The sequence below is a fragment of the Astyanax mexicanus genome, chromosome 11, assembly GCF_023375975.1.
Source record: "Astyanax mexicanus isolate ESR-SI-001 chromosome 11, AstMex3_surface, whole genome shotgun sequence".
NCBI classification, from domain to species: domain Eukaryota; kingdom Metazoa; phylum Chordata; class Actinopteri; order Characiformes; family Acestrorhamphidae; genus Astyanax; species Astyanax mexicanus.
In genome coordinates, this window is record NC_064418.1 from 50,358,262 (window position 1) to 50,378,103 (window position 19,842).

A 19,842-nucleotide genomic window follows, 5' to 3' on the forward strand; every position below is an offset into this window, starting at 1 on the left:
CACTTTTATTCAAATTAGCTTTTGCTGGCCACGCCCCCACACACAAAACACAAACAAACTAGTTCATGCTTAAGTGTGATAGAAGCACAAAACTCATTATTTAAAAGTTCTTACATCTCCCTCGTCTGCTAACTTGCCACAGCAGGTACAGAAGGTACAGATGCCTCCCTCAGACGAAGTCTGCTGGGTAAACCTGCTGTGTACTGTCGGGGGGTCTGAACCAGCAGACCCAAATGGCATTTCTTTCTACAGATTACAGTGCTGGTGATTCTGTATCTACTGTAACTGTAGATTAACCCTTCTTTATAAACACAAATAAAATAATTCTGATTTAATCTATTTAGTTCTATAGATCTATTTTAATTCTGCACTCAAAAAAACAGAGGTGGATTCTGGCATAGAAGCAGAATTTGGCCACAATACCACTGTAATGGTAACTTGTTGAAGTGATATTCTATAAACCAATCAGTGGGAAGTATAAAAAGACTCCGCCCACATCAGTGATGATGTCAGAATGTAGAAAAGTTGTTTAGTCGCTTAGTAACTAAAATGAAATGAGAAAGTACAATAAAAACTAACCAATTAAATATAGAATACACAATAAAACAACACACACGTGACTTTGGACTAAAATGGAATAAAAACACACTTTAAAACAGTAACTTTACTTAAGAACAGAAAACGTTGTTAATTTTAATATATTTAATATAATTTGAATATAATTTCTGACTATGAAGTGTTGATACAATGTAAAGAACAACTGCTAGACTCGAGTAGCACCAAATATTGTGCAACCAATATGAAATATTGAATAAATAAACAAATAAATAAAAGAAAAATCAGTACTTACTGCGGCAAAACCAGCCGTGCAGAAACCTGCAGGTTAGTGGAGCAGTTTTCCCAGGCGCAGTATCTGGCAAACTGAGTCTGTTACACACAAAAAAATTATGAAATAAAATAAAAATATTCCATTATATCATTCTCACTGTGGTCTTGTGCACTATTTATTAAAAATAACATTTTTGAAGAAAAAAAAAATATATACATATACTTAAAAACTTAACATGTAAGGAAAACAGCCTTTGTGGTTAAAATGTGAATTTACTTCTTGTAGAAAATTAGTTTATTTATTTACAATCCACAGAAATCCACAGATTAATCATTTGGTTAACAATAATCATTACTTTAACTATTGAAGTTAGGGCTGGACCATAATTCGATATAGAAAACACTTCAATAAAGGTGAAAGCATTTTTTGATATTTCAGTATTCCTCGGAAACCTGAGGAACCTGAGGGCTGCATTACGCAGGTAACTGATGATGTTCTGATAGTAATAACTAAAGATCTGATATATAGATATAAAACATATCACATTAAACATCATAAACCTATCTTACTCTATTCAACCTGTACAGTATCTTCATTCTGGTATCAAACATCAGCCATTAATTCAGCTCAGAATACAGTTAGCATCGCTAGCTAATCTGGCATTGTGGACTTCATAATAAAAGTCCTCAGGCCAGCCTGTATGCAAAGCACAATAAAGAAGATCCAATGTTTTATTTCATTTTGACTTTTTAAATTAACATTTGATTATAATATGGTGAAATATATAAATTCTGTTAATATTTGTTATATATTGTTACATATTTAATGATTTTAATCCTGTTTTTTGGTGATTTGGGCGTGTCGGGTTCAGGATGTACCTGGTTGGAGACGAGGTTGGTGTGTCCCTCTCTCTGCTGCAGGATGGGCTGCAGTGAGCTGAAGGTTCTGGAGGTTCCCCCCCGAAACACACTGTGCTCCCCCAGCTCATACTGAACCTCGAACTGGATCAGAGTGAAGATATCACGAACATCTCTCTAAAATACAGAACATAGAGAGAACATTTACCCTGTTATTAAAGATTAATACCTGTGTAATTACACAAAATCAACACTGCAGCTCATACCCATGTTATACAGGATTATACCTATTTATAGGTTTATGTTTGAGTAAAATGAACATTGTTGTTTTATTCTATAAACTACAGACAACATTTCTCCCAAATTCCAAATAGAAATATTCTCATTTAGAGCATTTATTTACAGAAAATGAGAAATGGCTGAAATAACAACAAAAAAAAAGATGCAGAGCTTTTAGACCTCAGAAATAATCAATATTTGGTGGAATAACCCTGGTTTTTAATCACAGTTTTTTTGTTCATGCATCTTTGCATCATGTTCTCCTCCTCCACCAGTCTTACACACTGCTTTTGGATAACTTTATGCTGCTTTACTCCTGGTGTAAAAATTCAAGCAGTTCAGTTTAGTTTGATATATTCCTATATATTTAAAAAACGGGTCAAATTGACCTGGAATATAACGGGAGGGTTAACCCTTGTGTTCGGGTCTGTGGGACCCGTTTTCATTTTTCATCAAATGATACTAAAAAAATATTTTTTCTAACTCAAACTCATTGGCATTGGCTCATTTTTTGTGAAAAATATATATCAAAACACATTTTCGATAAACACACACTGTACACCCCCCCCCACACATACACACATTTATATTACATACAGTATGTTTGGCCAAGGGCTAATAAACATTGCTTCATTTGGAAATTTTAAACTAAACACATTTTCTACTCATATCTTGAGTTTAATTCATTTTCTTTTACATTTTATTAAAAAACTAATAAAAAAAAGAGTAGCACTTCTTAAAAGAAATGTAACATAAGAAAGGTAAAGGGTAAATATTAACCATGTAAGCTGTTTATATTGCTTGCAATTTAGGTGAAGCGAGCATGAGTAAAGCATTTTAATGTAGAATTGCTTAATTTTGCTGAATTAAATACAAGTAACAAAGTAAACGAGTAACAAAAATATGAACACCACACAAGGGTTAAATAGTCCTCCAAAGAGGGGGGAGGAGGGGGTGATTTTTTTTCCAGTGTAGTGAAACTGAAGCGCAGTGTGAATCAGCTGAATCAGCTCTGTGTGTGTTGTAATAAATTCATTTTTGCACCGTTCATCACGCTCTGCACGTATAACAGAACTTTCCATGAAGTGAATTATGCTGATCTGAGATCTGCAGAGAGAACTGCACCCAGCTGATCTCAGCTCAGTGGGGTTGTGGTATGAGAGGGTTGAACTGGTCAGAGTGGTGTGTTGAAACCGTTTAATATTGACATTCGCAAAAATCCACAATATGATGCAATAAAACCACAACCCACATCCCTCTGTAGAGTTCAAAGCTCACAGCCGGTCAGATAACTGCGAATTATCTGCAGAAATCTCCACAATATTCACATTCTGTTACAGTACACTGCATTCTACAATTAAAGATCACTTAAAATGATGAGTTTCTTTGATTTTACCAAATTGAAAACCTCTGGAATATAATCAAGAGGAAGATGGATGATCACAAACCATCAAACCACCAAACTGAACTGCTTGAATTTTTGCACCAGGAGTAAAGCAGCATAAAGTTATCCAAAAGCAGTGTGTAAGACTGGTGGAGGAGAACATGATGCCAAGATGCATGAAAAAAACTGTGATTAAAAACCATCAGGATTATTCCACCAAATATTGATTATTTCTGAACTCTTAAAACTTTATGAATATGAACTTGTTTTCTTTGCATTATTTGAGGTCTGAAAGCTCTGCATCTTTTTTTTTTTTTTTTGTTATTTCAGCCATTTCTCATTTTCTGCAAATAAATGCTCTAAATGAGAATATTTTAATTGACTAATAATTGCAGTGTGATTTGAGCCCAGTATGAATACCTGTGTAGTTCTTGTAGTCTAACAGTAATACTTACAAAGTGTCTTAAATCCAGTATGAATTTGCAGTGTGTTTAGTTCTTAAAGTCTGATACTGATAATGGTTTATTATAAATTGAATCTGGATTATATCTGCAGTTTTAACAAACTATTTTAGAAACAATTTTGAAATTGCAATATATATATATATATTTTTTTTTTCTTTCTTTTTTTGTTACTTTTAATTTTAGCTTTTTTTAAGAGTGTGTGAGTATGAGAGTGTGTGTGAGATGATGATGTTGTGGTGGACTAAAGTGTGAAACTATCATTTCTGGATGGGTGTGGGTACGCTGCGTGCGTGAGAGTGTGTGTATATCAGTGTGTGTGCGTGTATGTGTGTATTAGTGTGTGTGTGTGTATGTGTATATTAGTGTGTGTGTGTGTGTGTGTGTGTTGTGCACATGTGTTGGGTGCTTTGATCAGTGAAGGGCAGTGGGGCTCAGCTTTGCCGTTGGCTCTGGAGCTGCAGCTGAGAGCGGTGGTTGCTGTGGTGCGGCGCTGTGGTGCAGCTGTTGTGGACGGTGTCCAGATGTTTGTGGGGGGGCGTAGTGTCCGGGTCACACGTGCCGTCCACAACCAGAGCCAGGGAGAAGAACCATCACCCAGCTGAGACGACCCTCAGCGAGACCTCATTAACCACCCCCATCAGCACCCAGTACAACTATACCACTAACCACTAGGGGTGGAACGATATATGATATATATATCGATATTGCGATGCATTGTATCGTTTTCACTTTCGATACATTTGCTTTCGATATGGCGTCAAATATGGATATTTGTTTTTAAAAACATAAGAACTCTAAAATTCCTAAGCCACTGTTTCAAATGGAAAGTTTCTAAAATTTCCTCAAGGAACTTCTACTTTTAAAAATGTACTTTAACTCATTTAGGATCTTTTTCGCATATTTATCGTGTGTTTCACACCGATATCATGCTACCGGAACATTGCATGTTTCATCCTTATTGTGGAGTACAGAGCACTTTTATCGAGTGATAATGGAAATAAATTGCAGTTTGAAATTCTATGTTTTTGACTATAATATAGTTTTGTTCATTTTGTTAATTTATGAAATACTTTCGAAACGTATAGAGCAGTTATATGTAGAGAGCTTTAGAGATGTTTTAAGCAGCACACTGATGTAAAACTGGTAAAAACTCCAAATTGTGTGTAAATCTGATTCATATTCATTCTAATATTAGTTAAGTTTTACTGAGAAAATGAACATTACTACGCATTATTACAGCAGATTTTCAATCTAAATTTCACAGGTGATTGTATTACAGCTCTGGAAAAAAACGGCTCGAATTTTTGCACCAGGAGTGAAGCAGCATAAAGTTATACAAAAGCAGTGTGTAAGACTGGTGGAGGAGCTCTTAAAACTTTATTAATATGAACTTGTTTTCTTTGCATTATTTGAGGTCTGAAAGCTCTGCATCTTTTTTCTCAAATTTTCTGTAAATAAATGCTCTAAATGACAATATTTTTATTTGGAATTTGGGAGAAATGTTGTCAGTAGTTATAAATATAAATAAATAAATAAATAATGCATCATTATGGAAGAGTTTTGGTCATTTACCCTCATGAAGGCCTGATGTTTGGTACAGGTGAGTTCTCCGTGTTTGGCCTTCACACGACCCGCGGTGACGTTAGACGTTCCATTTCCGTGGAAGTAGAAGCGAGGGGAGGTCTGGTGGAGAACGTCTGCGGTGACGTTATACTTTAATTCTGGAAAAAGGAAAGAGAGAAAGATCAGAGTGAGGAGAAATGAGGGATATGAGCTACTTTTGTCTTGGTGGAGACAACCAACGAACCCATGTGTGGAGGAACCGTGGTCACCTTCGGTCTTCATTTAAGAGCGTTTAGCTACTTTGCTGCTCTTACATGGAACCAGTTAACAGAGAGCATTAGAAGAGCCCAAACAATAAACACTTTTAAATCCAGGCCTTTAGCTCAGCTTAAAACACTGCAGCTCCGCCCACTTTTATTCTGAAACGGCACTTTTATATTATGTTTTATTCATGCTTTATTCTTATTTTATTTTTATTTTTAATTCCTTGTTGTTCTTTTACATGTTTTTAATTTTACTTCTCTTTGTTTTAAGCATGTTTGCTTGCTTTATTCTTATTTTAGTTTTTATTTCCATTTTTACTGTTATTCTTTTACATGTTTTTTTATTTGACTTCTCTGTGTATTTTCTAATTTGTAAAGCACTTTGAATGACCGTTGTGTATGAAAGGTGCTATATAAATAAACTTGCATTGCCTTGCCTTTATTACAGGAACTTTAACATCCCAACAGTAGATTTTACCAGAATAGGAATTACCAGATCTATCCTACCTGAAACTTCACCACTTCTGCTAAATCTGCAAGAATCATGATAGTTTTAATTATTATTTATTTAGAAGCACATTGTGTTGATTAGGGGTGTCACGATTCTCTAAATCCTCAATTAGATTTTATTTCCGATTTTAGGGTCACGATTCAATTCAATTTATTTTTTTTGTTTTTACAGCAGAGAGGCCTATGCCAGTTTTAGATTAGTCTATGGTCAGTCATTGGTTTGATTCATCAAATTTACAATATCTTACTTCAAAAGGTGGGCTTGATATAAGTGATGCAAAGTGATACAAGTGATCTGTAATACACCACATTAGACACTAATGGTCAAATTTAAATAATTTAATTAAGATATATATGTAATGCCATCTAGTGGCTTTTTTTGGTAGCAGCAGTGTGCACTATTAAAACAGCAATGTGCAACATAACAAAATAAATAATAAAAAATACAGGAACAGTCATGTACAAAATAATAGAACAATTAGAGCCTTAACAAACTGAACTCTATCCTACTATAACAGTTAAACATGAAAAATAAGACTTTAAGACTTTTTCGGTCCCTGAGAATGAGAAGTTTTTTTCTTTAATAAAGATATATTATTAACTTTATCTGAGAGAAAGATGCTCCTTAAGGTACCAAAACTATTAACATATTTGAGGCTAGACAAAACAACTGTTATTTTTATATTTTCTTTAAGTTTTTCTTTAGGAAGATGAGAATGTCCACATTCTCTGGAGAAAGAGCTGCTCTTTCAGCTACAGTGTGCTGCAGCATTTGCGGGAGGGATCCTCGATCCTCTTTTTGACTTTGATGCTCGAGATCATGACATCATTTCGATCGATTTTGATAAAATATCGAAATCGTGACACCCCTAGTGTTAATGTACAATATGTTGTAAAATATCAGCACCATATTTGAATGGGTGCATCTATTTATCTATAACAAACTAATTCGTTTTCGTATCAAAAAACAAAGTTGTGTAACAGTAACTCAGTGTTTCATAAAACAAATATTATTATACACTACCGGTCAAGCGGTTTAAAACACCCAATGTTTTAATGTTTAGTAGTCCAGTAGCTGCAGTGCTTTATTATTTCATCTTTATCTTATTAATAACTTTATTACTGCAGTTCTTCTCCTCCTGTCTGATTAACTCTAATTCTAATTCTAATTCTTCTCTTCTCTGCTGAATCTGAGTCTCAGTTCTTAATCATGTTAATCTAAAGAGCTAAAGGCTAAAGCTGCTGTTTCCATGTGGGTCAGCCAGACGTCTTCCTGCAGCAGTTTTTTTTCTCCAGTTTCTAAGAGTCTTTATTTGAAGGTGTAGAAACAGTACTCACCGCTCTCTGACTTCTGTATCTGTAATTTCTCTAAAGACTAAAAGAACTTCTACTTTTAATAGTTTCTAGTTATTACGATGATGAAAGTGTGAGTGTGCTGTAAGTGTGTAAGTGTGTAAAAGCGGCTGCAGTAGAGAATAACAGCAAATTCAAATTTCTTTGCATCCATTTCCAAAGCTCAGATTATTTGCATTTATTTGCATTTCATAAGAAGCATGCCACAAATTTTATGTCCTTAAATGTTCTGTCAGTCAATGTTTAAAATTTTGTATCATTAATGTTAAAACATCCACTTTGTAATAATAATATTGGTATAATATCTTGAAAGCAGTTTATTTAGTTTTGTATAAGTGTATAAAAAATGTTTATATTCTGCATTTCAGTATTTTAGTAGATGTATTTGCTACATTACATTATTTTCTGTTATATTTATTCTGATTTATTATTATTTATTTAATACAAACTCTTGGTAAGTCTTGCTAAGTTACTGTTGTTTATAAAACAGACAAACTTTATAGATTATTTTCTCTCTGCTGAATGTTTAAAACTGTTATACTTACAGTGCATTATTTTAATATGTTGCCTTTTATTTTTTTGCAATAGTAGGCCTATATTAATAAAATTAATGCAATATTTCTCAGTCTTTTCTTATGTCGCCAAGAAAATCGTTATTACAAAAAAAAACCAGCCTAAACACCATAAAAATATCTTAATCTAATTTTATAGCTACATCAGCCCCTGATAATTGTGCTAAAAGTATTGAAGCAGCTCCATCCAAGTCTCACATCACCAAATATAGGCAATATAGTGTTTAGCATTTATTCACACATTACATTACATTACAAATATTCTAAAAATATAGATCTCCGTGAGAAAAGCTGAAGAACCACACCCCCCCCCCCCCTCTCTCTCACTTCTTTACTGGAAAACAAATAGAAATAAAGAAGCAAAAAAGGGCGGCGGCCTCAAAGCAGTTTGTTCTTTGTCTGCAGTTTCATATTCACACTTGCACGGATGATGTAATGCCACAAAACATAAAAACACAACCTGAGAAAAACAATGACACCAAACGAGAGGTGTGAAGTTCGATCTCACAGTGTCGTATGTGGTCAGTTGAGTATAGAGCGCAGCATTATTTAGGGGGCGTGCCGATGTGTTTTTGGCATCATGAGGGTGCAAAAAATACTCAAAGCGTGCAAAAGCCATGAATTAAACAGTCTGCCTGATGCACACACAATGGCGTTCCCACTCCGAGTTTCTGATTGTTCTCACCTGACCTCCTGTATATATACAGCTCTAGAAAAAATGAAGAGAGCACTTCAGTTTCTGAATCAGTTTCTCTGATTTTGCTATTTATAGGTTTATGTTTGAGTAAAATGAACATTGTTGTTTTATTCTATAAACTACAGACAACATTTCTCCCAAATTACAAATAAAAATATTCTAATTTAGAGCATTTATTTACAGAAAATGAGAAATGGCTGAAATAACAAAAAAAAAGATGCAGAGCTTTCAGACCTCAAATAATGCAAAGAAAACAAGTTCATATTCATAAAGTTTTAAGAGTTCAGAAATAATCAATATTTGGTGGAATAATCCTGGTTTTTAATCACAGTTTTTTTTTCATGCATCTTGTCATCATGTTCTCCTCCACCAGTCTTACACACTGCTTTTGGATAACTTTATGCTGCTTTACTCCTGGTGCAAAAATTCAAGCAGTTCAGTTTGGTGGTTTGATGGTTTGTGATCATCCATCTTCCTCTTGATTATATTCCAGAGGTTTTTAATTTGGTAAAATTAAAGAAACTCATAATTTTTAAGTGATATCTTATTTTTTTTCAGAGCTGTTGTTTTCTACATTTACCTTTTACTTTTTTCCCTTTTACCTTAATTCTTCCTTTTATTTTTTATATATTTTTTTACTTATTATTATTAATATTATTATTATTATTATTATTATTATTATTATTATTATTATTATTATTATTATTATTATTATTATTATTATTATTATTTATTTTAATTCCATCCTTTAATTTTTTTTTTAATTGTGATTATTTTAGTCCTTTATTTATTTAATTGTGTTTAGATTGTATTATTCTACGTATTAATCACTTTGTTTTATTGCTCTACATTTTAGCCTGTCTGCATATTATTTTATTTAATTATTGAATTATTTCTTTCTTATTTTGTGTTTATTTTTAATCCCTTTAATGTTGTAAATGCTCGGCTGCATTGAAAATGAGGGTTACTCTCAATGTATTTACCGAGTGGAAATAAAAGTTGATTGATTAATTGATTGATTTAGTATAGATTAAACTTCCAATGGCTAATGCATTTTGGATAAAAATATCTTTATATAAATACACAAATATGCACATATATTTTAAATGTATTAAATATATTTTAATCCCTTTATTTTCATTAAAACAGACCAGTCAAAAGTTCAGAAGCACCAACTTTTGTTGAGTTTGTGAAACGTCGTCCTGATGATGTAATCCACACTTCCCTCTGTTTACCCACAGTGCACTGGGGCACTCTATCTATAACAGGCCTTGACTCCCACTGGGGTCATTGTAACGGCTCCAGTGCAAACTGGGAGGGATGTGGGGGGAGATAAGGTGGGGGTCTGAGGAACAGACTAGATAAGATATATCCTGTACAGGCGAATCCTTTTTACATACAGTTACAAACCGTTCATCCTAGATCATTTATTAATTTTGTATTTACAGTAATTTCCCATGGTTTTATCTTATTTTAAACAATAAAACAATTAGAAAAACTTCAGATAAGTTCAGAGTGTAACTTCTGAGTATTAATGTAAATTAAATTCACTGTTTAATTCTACTGTATAGTTAATTATATTGTGGTTACAGACACTACAGAGTGCAGGGGTTTTAATCCTCTGTGATTTTATTCCCGTCCAGAACGATCATGTAGGTGTTTTTCTCAGACGTCCTCTGAGAAAATTACAGGCTGAATTATCTACTGTTTTTCTCTGAACTCTGTGCTCCTCCGGTAATTTTAGTCCCGTCCGGACGCACATCTCTGAGTTTCGTCTCCTCGCCTTTAATAATAAAATAGCTATTTGTCCACTGCCGCACACCGTAATTACAGTAAACTTTGGGCGCACCACGGTTTCCATGGAGATCCACGTTAAAAACACAACAAAGAGTGGAAATGGAGGAGCTACTGAACGTCGCGATGATGTCATGTGACCAAAAAAAAAAAAGCCTAAAAACTCACTGATACTCCTGTTTTTTATTGCATTCCGGATGCAGTTTGAGTTTTATCACTGAGTAGAAGTGTAAAATATTTTTCACAGACGTCCCCCTGAGATACGAATCCCGTCCGAATAGAGCTTTAGGTTTGGTTGGAGCACCTTTAGCTTTGATTATGGCTTTTATTGATTATATCTGAAATAATATGTTTTTTTGTTCTGCTTTTTTTGCAAAAAAAAACAACAGGAAAACTTCAGAAAGTTCAGGCTGGAACTCGTGACTATTAATATAAATCTAATTCATTGTGTAACTCCGCTTTATTCAATTATATAATAAAGTAATTAGATAAACTAAAAGATCACAAAAGGTCTTCTAAAGTTTAAAAGCCATGAGCTGCAGAATCAGATCTATAAGATTAGCATGTTTCTCTGAGACAGCGCTGCAGGGATGAGTAATGATGAATCTTCTTCCTGTATTTCTGTGGTTTTATCATTTATTTAGTACAGTTCTGTATGAGCTTTTGATTGTGTGATATTCTCATCTCACTCTGTCCCAGTTTCACAATCTCTCACTCTCATAAATACAGATCCTTTACACCATTTTATAACATTAGCATTTTAGTGGTTCCTAAATAATCCATAGCAATTAATGATAAGTCTTTAAATAAACAAATGCATATTATGGTAAAGGTTCCAGACAAGACAAGACAAAAAAGACAAGACAAGACAAAAAAGACAAGACAAGACAAAAAAGAAAAAAAGTCAAGAAAAGAAAAATACATGACAAGAAAAGACAAAATAAGAAAAGACAAGATAAGACAAGACATGACAAGAAAAGACAAGACAAGAAAATAAAAGACAAGACATGACAAGACAAGACATGACAAGGAAAGACAAGATATGACAAGAAAAGACAAGACAAAAAAGAAAAAAAGGCAAGACAAGAAAAAGACATGACAAGAAAAGACAAGACAAGACAAGAAAAGACAAGACAAGAAAAGACAAGACATGACGAGGAAAGACAAGACAAGACAAGAAAAGACAAGACAAGACCTGACAAGACAAGACGATGCAGAAAATAATGTCATAAAAGAAATCCAAGACTTGGCAAACCATTACTCCACAACCCATAACCTCATTTACTGCTAAACACCTTTACTTAACCATGTTCTTACCGATTTGTCCCGGTATGCGTTTGCCCTGGACCACGAAGCAGACCTGGACGTCCAGACACACGGCGGGGACACCGTTATCAGAGCAGAGAGACACCGAGCGGTTCACACTGACCGGCAGCACCAGAGACGCCTCCACCATCACCACCGGACGAGTCCTGCAGAAAACACCATAAACAACACCATAAACACCACCATAAACACCATAAACACCACCATAAACACCACCATGAACACCATAAACACCACCATAAACACCACCATAAACACCATAAACACCACCATGAACACCACCATAAACACTACCATGAACACCACCATAAACACCATAAACACCACCATAAACACCACCATGAACACCATAAACACCATAAACACCACAGACACCATCAACACCACCATAAACACTACAATAAAAACCACCATAAACACTTCAATAAACAACACCATAAACACCACCATAAACACCACCATAAACACCATAAACACCCCCATAAACACCACCATAAACACCACCATGAACACCATAAACACCATAAACACCACAGACACCATCAACACCACCATAAACACTACAATAAACACCACCATAAACACTACAATAAACACCACCATAAACACCATAAACACCAACAATCAAGATCTACTTTAACCAAAATGTGTAGAATCCTCTTAATCCTGATGCGCAAACATCAGTTTCTAATTTCTGAAATCTGATTATGTTCTAGGTATTTTCATCTTCAACCAAAATGTTTTTATAGTTCCAAGCGGTTGCTATGGTATTGCTCTGGTACTCCAGGTATTTCCTTCTGGCAGGTATTTGCAAATGTATCTGGTATTGATAAGCAGTTGTTATGATATTCTAGATGCTTGCCTTGCTAATTGGTTGCTATGGTACCCCAGGCGGGTTCTATCATGTTGCTAAGTGGTTGCCAGGTGGTCGCTCTGGTGTTGACAATTGGTTGATATTGCATCACAATTTGTTGCTATAGCATTATGTACAGTACTTGCTATGGTAGCCCATGTGGCTTCTATGATGTTGCTATGTGGTTGCTAAGGTATGCCAGGTGGTTGCCATGTCACTGCTAAGTAGTTGCTATGGAGTTCATAGTTATTTGCTATGGCATCCCAGATGCGGTGTTGCTATATGTTTCTGATGTGTATCTAGGTGGATGCTTCATTGTATTGACTATGGTAGCTAATGTGGGTGTCTATCATGTTGCTGGGTGGTTGTTACGGTATGCCAGGTGTTGCTATGTTGTTGCTAAGTGGTTGCTATAGTGTTCATAGGCATTTGCTATGGTATCCCAGGTGACAAATGCGTTGTTGCTAATTGGTTTCTAAAGTGTATGTAAGTGGTTGCTCGATTGTTGCTATAATGCTGGGTGGTCACTATGGTAGCCCATGTGGATTCTATCATGTTGCTAAGTGCTTGCTAGGGCTATGGTATGCCAGGTGTTGCTATGGTGTTGTTAAGTGGGTGCTATGGTGTTCATAAGCACTTGCTATGGCATCCCAGGAGACTAATGCAGTGTTGCTAAATGGTCAATCTAAGTGGTTGCTAGGGTCTATCTAAGTGGTTGCTCAATTGTAGTCGATATGGTAGCCCATGTGGGTTCTATGATGTTGCTAGGTGGTTCCTAAGGTTAGCCAGGTGGTTGCTACGGTGTTGCTAAGTGGTTTCTAATGTGTCTTGAACTGGATGCTAGATCGACACATCCACATTCAATGCAGACCCCGCCCTGCATTCCACGGGGACATGCCAAAAGTCATGGGACACAACTACTACTAGTTCTCATCCCATGATATGTACATCAATCCAGTTAAATATCTAAATAAGAGTAGGATAAACGCTGTTCTTACCGGAGCACCACAGCAGCATCAGACAGGAACGCTCCCACTGCAACATCTACAAAAAAAAGAAATAATAATTATAATATAATCAATTTAATCTGATGTACAAAATGATGCTATACTGTATTACCGGTATAAAAATGTATTTTAATTTGAGAAAAAAGTGCATTTCCCAAAAGGACACACAGTATTAAAGAACAGTTAAAGTGTTTTTTACGTAAGTTGTAGCTACTATGCTGTTACTGTGGTATTCCAGCTGTTTCCTATGATGCTGTTTTCTCTTTTGTTGGTTGCTATGATGTTGCTGTGTGGTTGTTGCGGTATTCCACGTATTGTATGAGTGCATTAATTAAGACAAACAGCTTCTATACAGATTATTAGGTGCTCTTCTCGTGGGAGCTGGTAACTCTGATGAACTTATCCTGTACAACAGAGGAGACTCTCGCTCTTCCTTTTCTTTTTTTTTCCCTGGGGAGGTCCTGATGAGTGCCAGTTCCATCATTATTATGAAACAGGCAGTTTTTAATGGTCTTTACGGTGACTGCACTTGAGGGTACTTTCAAAGTTCTAAAAATTCTTTCTTTTTCTAACCTTCATTTCTTCTTAAAGTGATTTTTGTCTTTATTTAGTTGAGTAGTTCTTTCTTCTCATAACCTGGATTCGAACATTACTCAAATATTCACTATTCACTGTATACCTGTAACTCTACCTCTTCACTACTTCACTACAGACAAGAGATATATTTATTAAACATATTCTGGCATATTCTGGTTTGTGTAACACTTTTTTTTTGGTTTACTAAATAATTCTATAAGTTTTTCTTCATAGTTTGGATGCACTTACCAATAATCTATAATACATCCGCCCTGAATTATTTTTGTCAGTACACCTTTTTATTAAGGATGCACCACTTTATTTTAAATAAGAAAAACGTGATCAGTCTTAACAGATTAAAAATGCAAATCAATTTAATCAAAAAACACTGTTCATCCAAATTCTCTGTTATACACACCTCACACACGTTTAGCATCGCACCCTGTCTTTAACAATCACGTCTACTGTTCTAAACCCAGCGAGACGCCGGTGAAAAGCGTTCATCCTGCGTCTTTTAGCGTCTGCGCCACCGTAACACCTCATACTCCGCTCTGTTCTTCACCTCCGAGTGTGATTACGGCGCGCAGCGGCGCAGAAGAGCCGATGAGCTTTTCATGCTTGTGAGTTTGTGTGTGGGAAGCAGGTGCAACATGCGAGTTAACGGAATTTACACATTACAGGAAATCCTGTTTTCTCAGATAAAAAAAGAGTAAAAACAGAACTCAGTACTCAGTACTGCAGAGAGGACAGACAGATGATTCATACCGTACTGCATTTAGAGGCACGAGAGAGAGACAGAGAGAGAGACAGAGAGAGAGACAGTTAGCGGAACACAAAGTTCTGCATTATTCGTATCACTTCGTCCATCGAGAGAAAAAAAAAACTCGTTGCTATGCATAACGATGGAGTTGAGACGTTACCTGGGTAACCGTTGCCGTCAACATCGATGCCTCCAGACACTGATTGGCCGAACATGCTGAGAGCGTATCCTGATACAGAGCCTGTGATCCTCTAAACACACAAATACATACAGACATTATTATACTGTTTTATATACTGTACATTATATACAGTATTATATACAGTTATACCCTTGTGAAAAGAAAGTATACTTAAGAGTATAAAAAGTATGTTCGAATTAGTATGTTCAATATTTAATATAAATATATGAAAATACACATAAAATATACTTTCTCTGTATTTCCATTAGTTGTTTTTTTTAAGCCGTATACTTTAAATTATACAGTATGTTGTGTAGATAGAAAAAAAAAATATATATATATAGAGTGGCATTAAATACTAAATAATAAAGTTTTTTTAACATTAAGGTGTAAACAATATGTGCATCAATACACAAAGTAGTACATTTACAATAAACTTCAAGTGTATTAACAATTATGTTTACTACTTCAATCAATAAGTTCAATCAATCAATCAATCAATCAATCAATCAAACTTTATTTACACTCGAGGGTAAATATACATTGAGGGTACCCTATAAGTTATTTTTAAACTTATTTTATATTTAAAAAAAACTCTGCCTGATGCTGTTTCTCCATGTATGTTGTCAAAGTAATAATAAATAAGCCATGTAATGAACTATATATCATCAATATTCTTATGCACTTTCTTATACACTCATATACACTCTAGTCTAACCATTTTGGAAAGATATCTCAGGTGTAAATATATACAAAATATATACATAAAAAAAACAGATGCTTGGTCAAACTTTGAGCAAAACATGATCAGTTCCAGGAAAATATAACAATTCTGCTTACTTTTACATTTTAAATGATATTAAAGTATATTTTTGAGCAGCCGTATGTCTACTGGAGTAAAAGAGATCAGGGCATGTGTCTGTCTGATATAATTACTGTGTTATAAGACCTGAAAGAGGAACTAAAAACAAAAACGGAGAAAAAACACAACAAAACAGACTAGGGCTAAGCAGTGAGTACTGGTGTTTGATTGCTCGGGCACGGATTGTTTAAACGCAGTGTGAGTGCATGCCAGTGGAGGAGTGGGGAAGGGACAGCACAATTCAACCAAACCTAGTGTGCCTAGTGTGAATACACCCTAAAAGAGTACGATATTTCTCGTCAGATGTTAAATGTGTCTGGCGAGACTTATGTCGCGTGTGGGCGTTACAAAGGCATTCCCTGCGTCGTCCAATTAAATCGTTTGAATAAATAGGAAATGCTTTTATACAAGCTATCATTATTTCCTGTACATTAATAAATATAAATGTGTATTTATAAATATAAATGTTCGATTACACTAGTAAAGATACTCTACTGAGCAGTATATAGGCAAACTTTTCCAATTAAATTATATATGAATAATTTAAAAACAGCGATTGATCAGCAGGGATTGATCATAAAGGACAGGGAAGCCTGAAACCGCAGTGATTAGTGGAACTAAAATATTTTCATATACAGCGCTGAGGACACGTATCAGGCAAACACCTGCTCTCTGATTGGATAGACGCATCGCATTGGACGGATTTACTTCCTCTCAACTTCTTATTATATCACATCCATGGAGATGAGGCACTGAACAAATGATGCACAACGCCACCAAAACAGGTAACCAAAACAAATGTTTGACCATTATGGCGTGTTTCATTAATCATGTGGTTTGCTAAGCCTCTTGTTTCCGCCCATAAATTCCCGCCTTCCTGGTTTAAACTGCAGAATTGTGTATATACACAGAGGCAACATGTTGAGATTCAGCCACAGTGTCTAGCCAAAGTCGTGTCTAATAATAATGTCGTGCGTCTTTAGATGTTTTGACTTGTTTGGGGGGAGAAAAATAGGGAACTATTCACTGCAGGAAATTGCAGCAATTCTGCTGGACACATTCCTTTGAGTGCTTCCATATATACACACACACACACACACGCTACACGCTATACACACACACACATATATAGGAGGAAAAGAACACAATAGGGCCGCTGTAACAGGATGGAGTGGTCTGAGAGGACTGAGGGAGGGTTAAAAACGAGTCTACAGCCCTGATGAACAGAGCAGACGCCACAGGACGTACCTGAGAGAAGCTGGACGAGATCCCGCTCTTCCTCCCGTTATAGATGTAAACAGCTCCTCGCAGTTCCTCCTCCTGAGGAGCTCCGATCGCCACGTCTATAAAACACAGACAGAGCCAAACAGATGAATTACAGGCTGTACGATAAATAAATACAATTTTATCTCGATCAAGATACAAGTTTTTATGATAAACACACATTAAAAGAGCTGCAATATCAATATCATCAGAAACGGAGGGAGCTCTATGTGCCGCACTCTGTGGTCATATGACATCACAAAGCTGGAGGCAGAGCGAGGTAAAGCAAAGGTTAAAATAGCAGCAGAGCTTCTGAATATATCTACACTGATGGGCGTGGTGTTCTGGAAATGAGGTGTGTTCAGGTACATTTCTGGAGTTTTATCTTGTTTATCTTGGTAACAGAAAACACAGGAGCTCCACTGACTGAATACAACCTAGACAGACGCCAACAGTCAGACGTTCATCGCTATCTCGGTAACACAGGCGCTGTGCCGAGCCGAGCGTACACCCCCACTTATTACACACACATGAACACACAGCAGCACAAACCCAACTTTTACATCAACAATAAACAGAATAGTAAATAAAATAACATTGCTGTTCCCGTAAATGAGCTGCTGGAGCTCCTTCACAGCGTCAACCAGCAGCTCAGTTTCCTCTGCTGAGAAGAGTTTGTTGGACACGTCCAGGTAGCTGCACCGTTACAATAGCAATCCACCAAAGACAGAGCTCACCTGGTTCAACTCTTAAAGGGAATGATGAGCATTGCATACTTTTTCCTGTCATTATGATAGCAAAAGACACACGAACAGGCCTTAAAACAAGCTGTAGATCACTAAAATAGGGCGCAAAGTCTTTACTTATGATACATATGATATGGTAAAAATTAAAATAACATATTAAGTAGCAGAATCAGTCAAACAAAGAAGGGGAAAAACTCAGCGTTATGAAAAGCGGCGCAGGGGAACAACTGATTATATAGATAACCTAACCAACCAGTTTCAGTTAAAGCCACAGTCAGGCCCATTAGACTCGCTGTTTGAGTGTGTGTGTGTGTGATGATAGAGAGTAAGACACACAGACAGACAGGAAGATGGAGTTGGGAGACAGTTGAAGGTGAAAGAGAGGTGACAGGGTTAGGGTTAGCGATAGGGTTAGTTTGTGTATGAGTGTATGTGTGTGTGTGTGTGTGTGTGTGTGTGTGTGTGTGTGTGGTTAGTGGTTGCTGTACTGTGGCAGTTTCCTCTAACCACTCTCACTGCACCACTCCCCGACAAAACCCTGTATCTCCGACTGTCAGTCACACGGCCCCTCCCTCTAACACATGCTGCACTAAATTCTCAATGTATGAACAGTAAATATACTATATAAAATATATAAAATGAAGAGATCGCTTCATTTTCTGAATCAGTTTCTCTGATTTTGCTATTTATAGGTTTATGTTTGAGTAAAATGAACATTGTTGTTTTATTCTATAAACTACAGACAACATTTCTCCCAAATTCCAAATAAAAATATTCTCATTTAGAGCATTTATTTACAGAAAATGAGAAATGACTGAAATAACAAAAAAGATGCAGAACTTTCAGACCTCAAATAATGCAAAGAAAACAAGTTCATATTCATAAAGTTTTAAGAGTTCAGAAATAATCAATATTTGGTGGAATAACCCTGGTTGGTTTTTAATCACAGTTTTTTTTTCATGCATCTTGGCATCATGTTCTCCTCCACCAGTCTTACACACTGCTTTTGGATAACTTTATGCTGCTTTACTCCTGGTGCAAAAATTCAAGCAGTTCAGTTTGGTGGTTTGATGGTTTGTGATCATCCATCTTCCTCTTGATTATATTATTATATTTAATGCTGTTGCTAAGCAGTTGCAATGTGGTTGCTATGTTCTTGCTAACTTAAGGTTAATAAAATGTATATTACATACTATAACGAACGATAGGATTTCGGCTCTTGCTCATGAATATTCATAATGAATAATAAAATATACAGAGAAACACAAAAGTCTGTAATTATTATACTATTATACAACTACAGAGTGAAATATATGATTAGTGTAACTGATAAGATGGGTAATGGATGTAGAAACAGGGAAACAGAGTGTGTTTTACCTGGATAGCCATCGTTGTCGATATCACCGAGGTCAGTGATGGTCTCTCCGAAGCGAGCCGCGTACGAATCACTTCCTACCAGCTTAAACCCCGCCTCCTTCATGTTGGCCTGGAAACGAAAATACAGCGCATCACTCCGGTGTTCCCTGCAGTGCATTGTGGGTAACTGATGCACAGCATTTACTGTATAGAGAAAATGAGCTCTGGGTTTGTGTAACGACATCAAATCAGTCATTAGTCAAGAGTGTAGAGTAGGGCTGCAACGATTAGTCGATATAATTGACTTGTCTAGTGTCTATTATTTAATTGTTGACTAATTGTTATTT

At 35.8% G+C, this 19,842-nt stretch overlaps 1 protein-coding gene and 1 long non-coding RNA gene across 3 annotated transcripts in view; both read right to left on the reverse strand.

The window, feature by feature from the left end:
* Positions 1-19,842, reverse strand: part of LOC125804940 (uncharacterized) — a 149,751-nt gene that overhangs the window by 16,497 nt on the left and 113,412 nt on the right. The gene's annotated exons all lie outside the window — the stretch shown is intronic.
* The window catches only part of itga4 (integrin alpha 4), a 58,690-nt gene that overhangs the window by 16,307 nt on the left and 22,541 nt on the right, over positions 1-19,842 (reverse strand). The window contains exons 10-17 of the mRNA XM_049484843.1: positions 19,517-19,625; positions 17,379-17,473; positions 15,248-15,338; positions 13,743-13,788; positions 11,883-12,037; positions 5,386-5,534; positions 1,708-1,863; positions 851-927 (exon numbers count right to left, since the gene is read on the reverse strand). Coding sequence (XP_049340800.1) covers positions 851-927; positions 1,708-1,863; positions 5,386-5,534; positions 11,883-12,037; positions 13,743-13,788; positions 15,248-15,338; positions 17,379-17,473; positions 19,517-19,625 — 878 coding nt within the window. The remainder of the gene's footprint in view (positions 1-850; positions 928-1,707; positions 1,864-5,385; positions 5,535-11,882; positions 12,038-13,742; positions 13,789-15,247; positions 15,339-17,378; positions 17,474-19,516; positions 19,626-19,842) is intronic.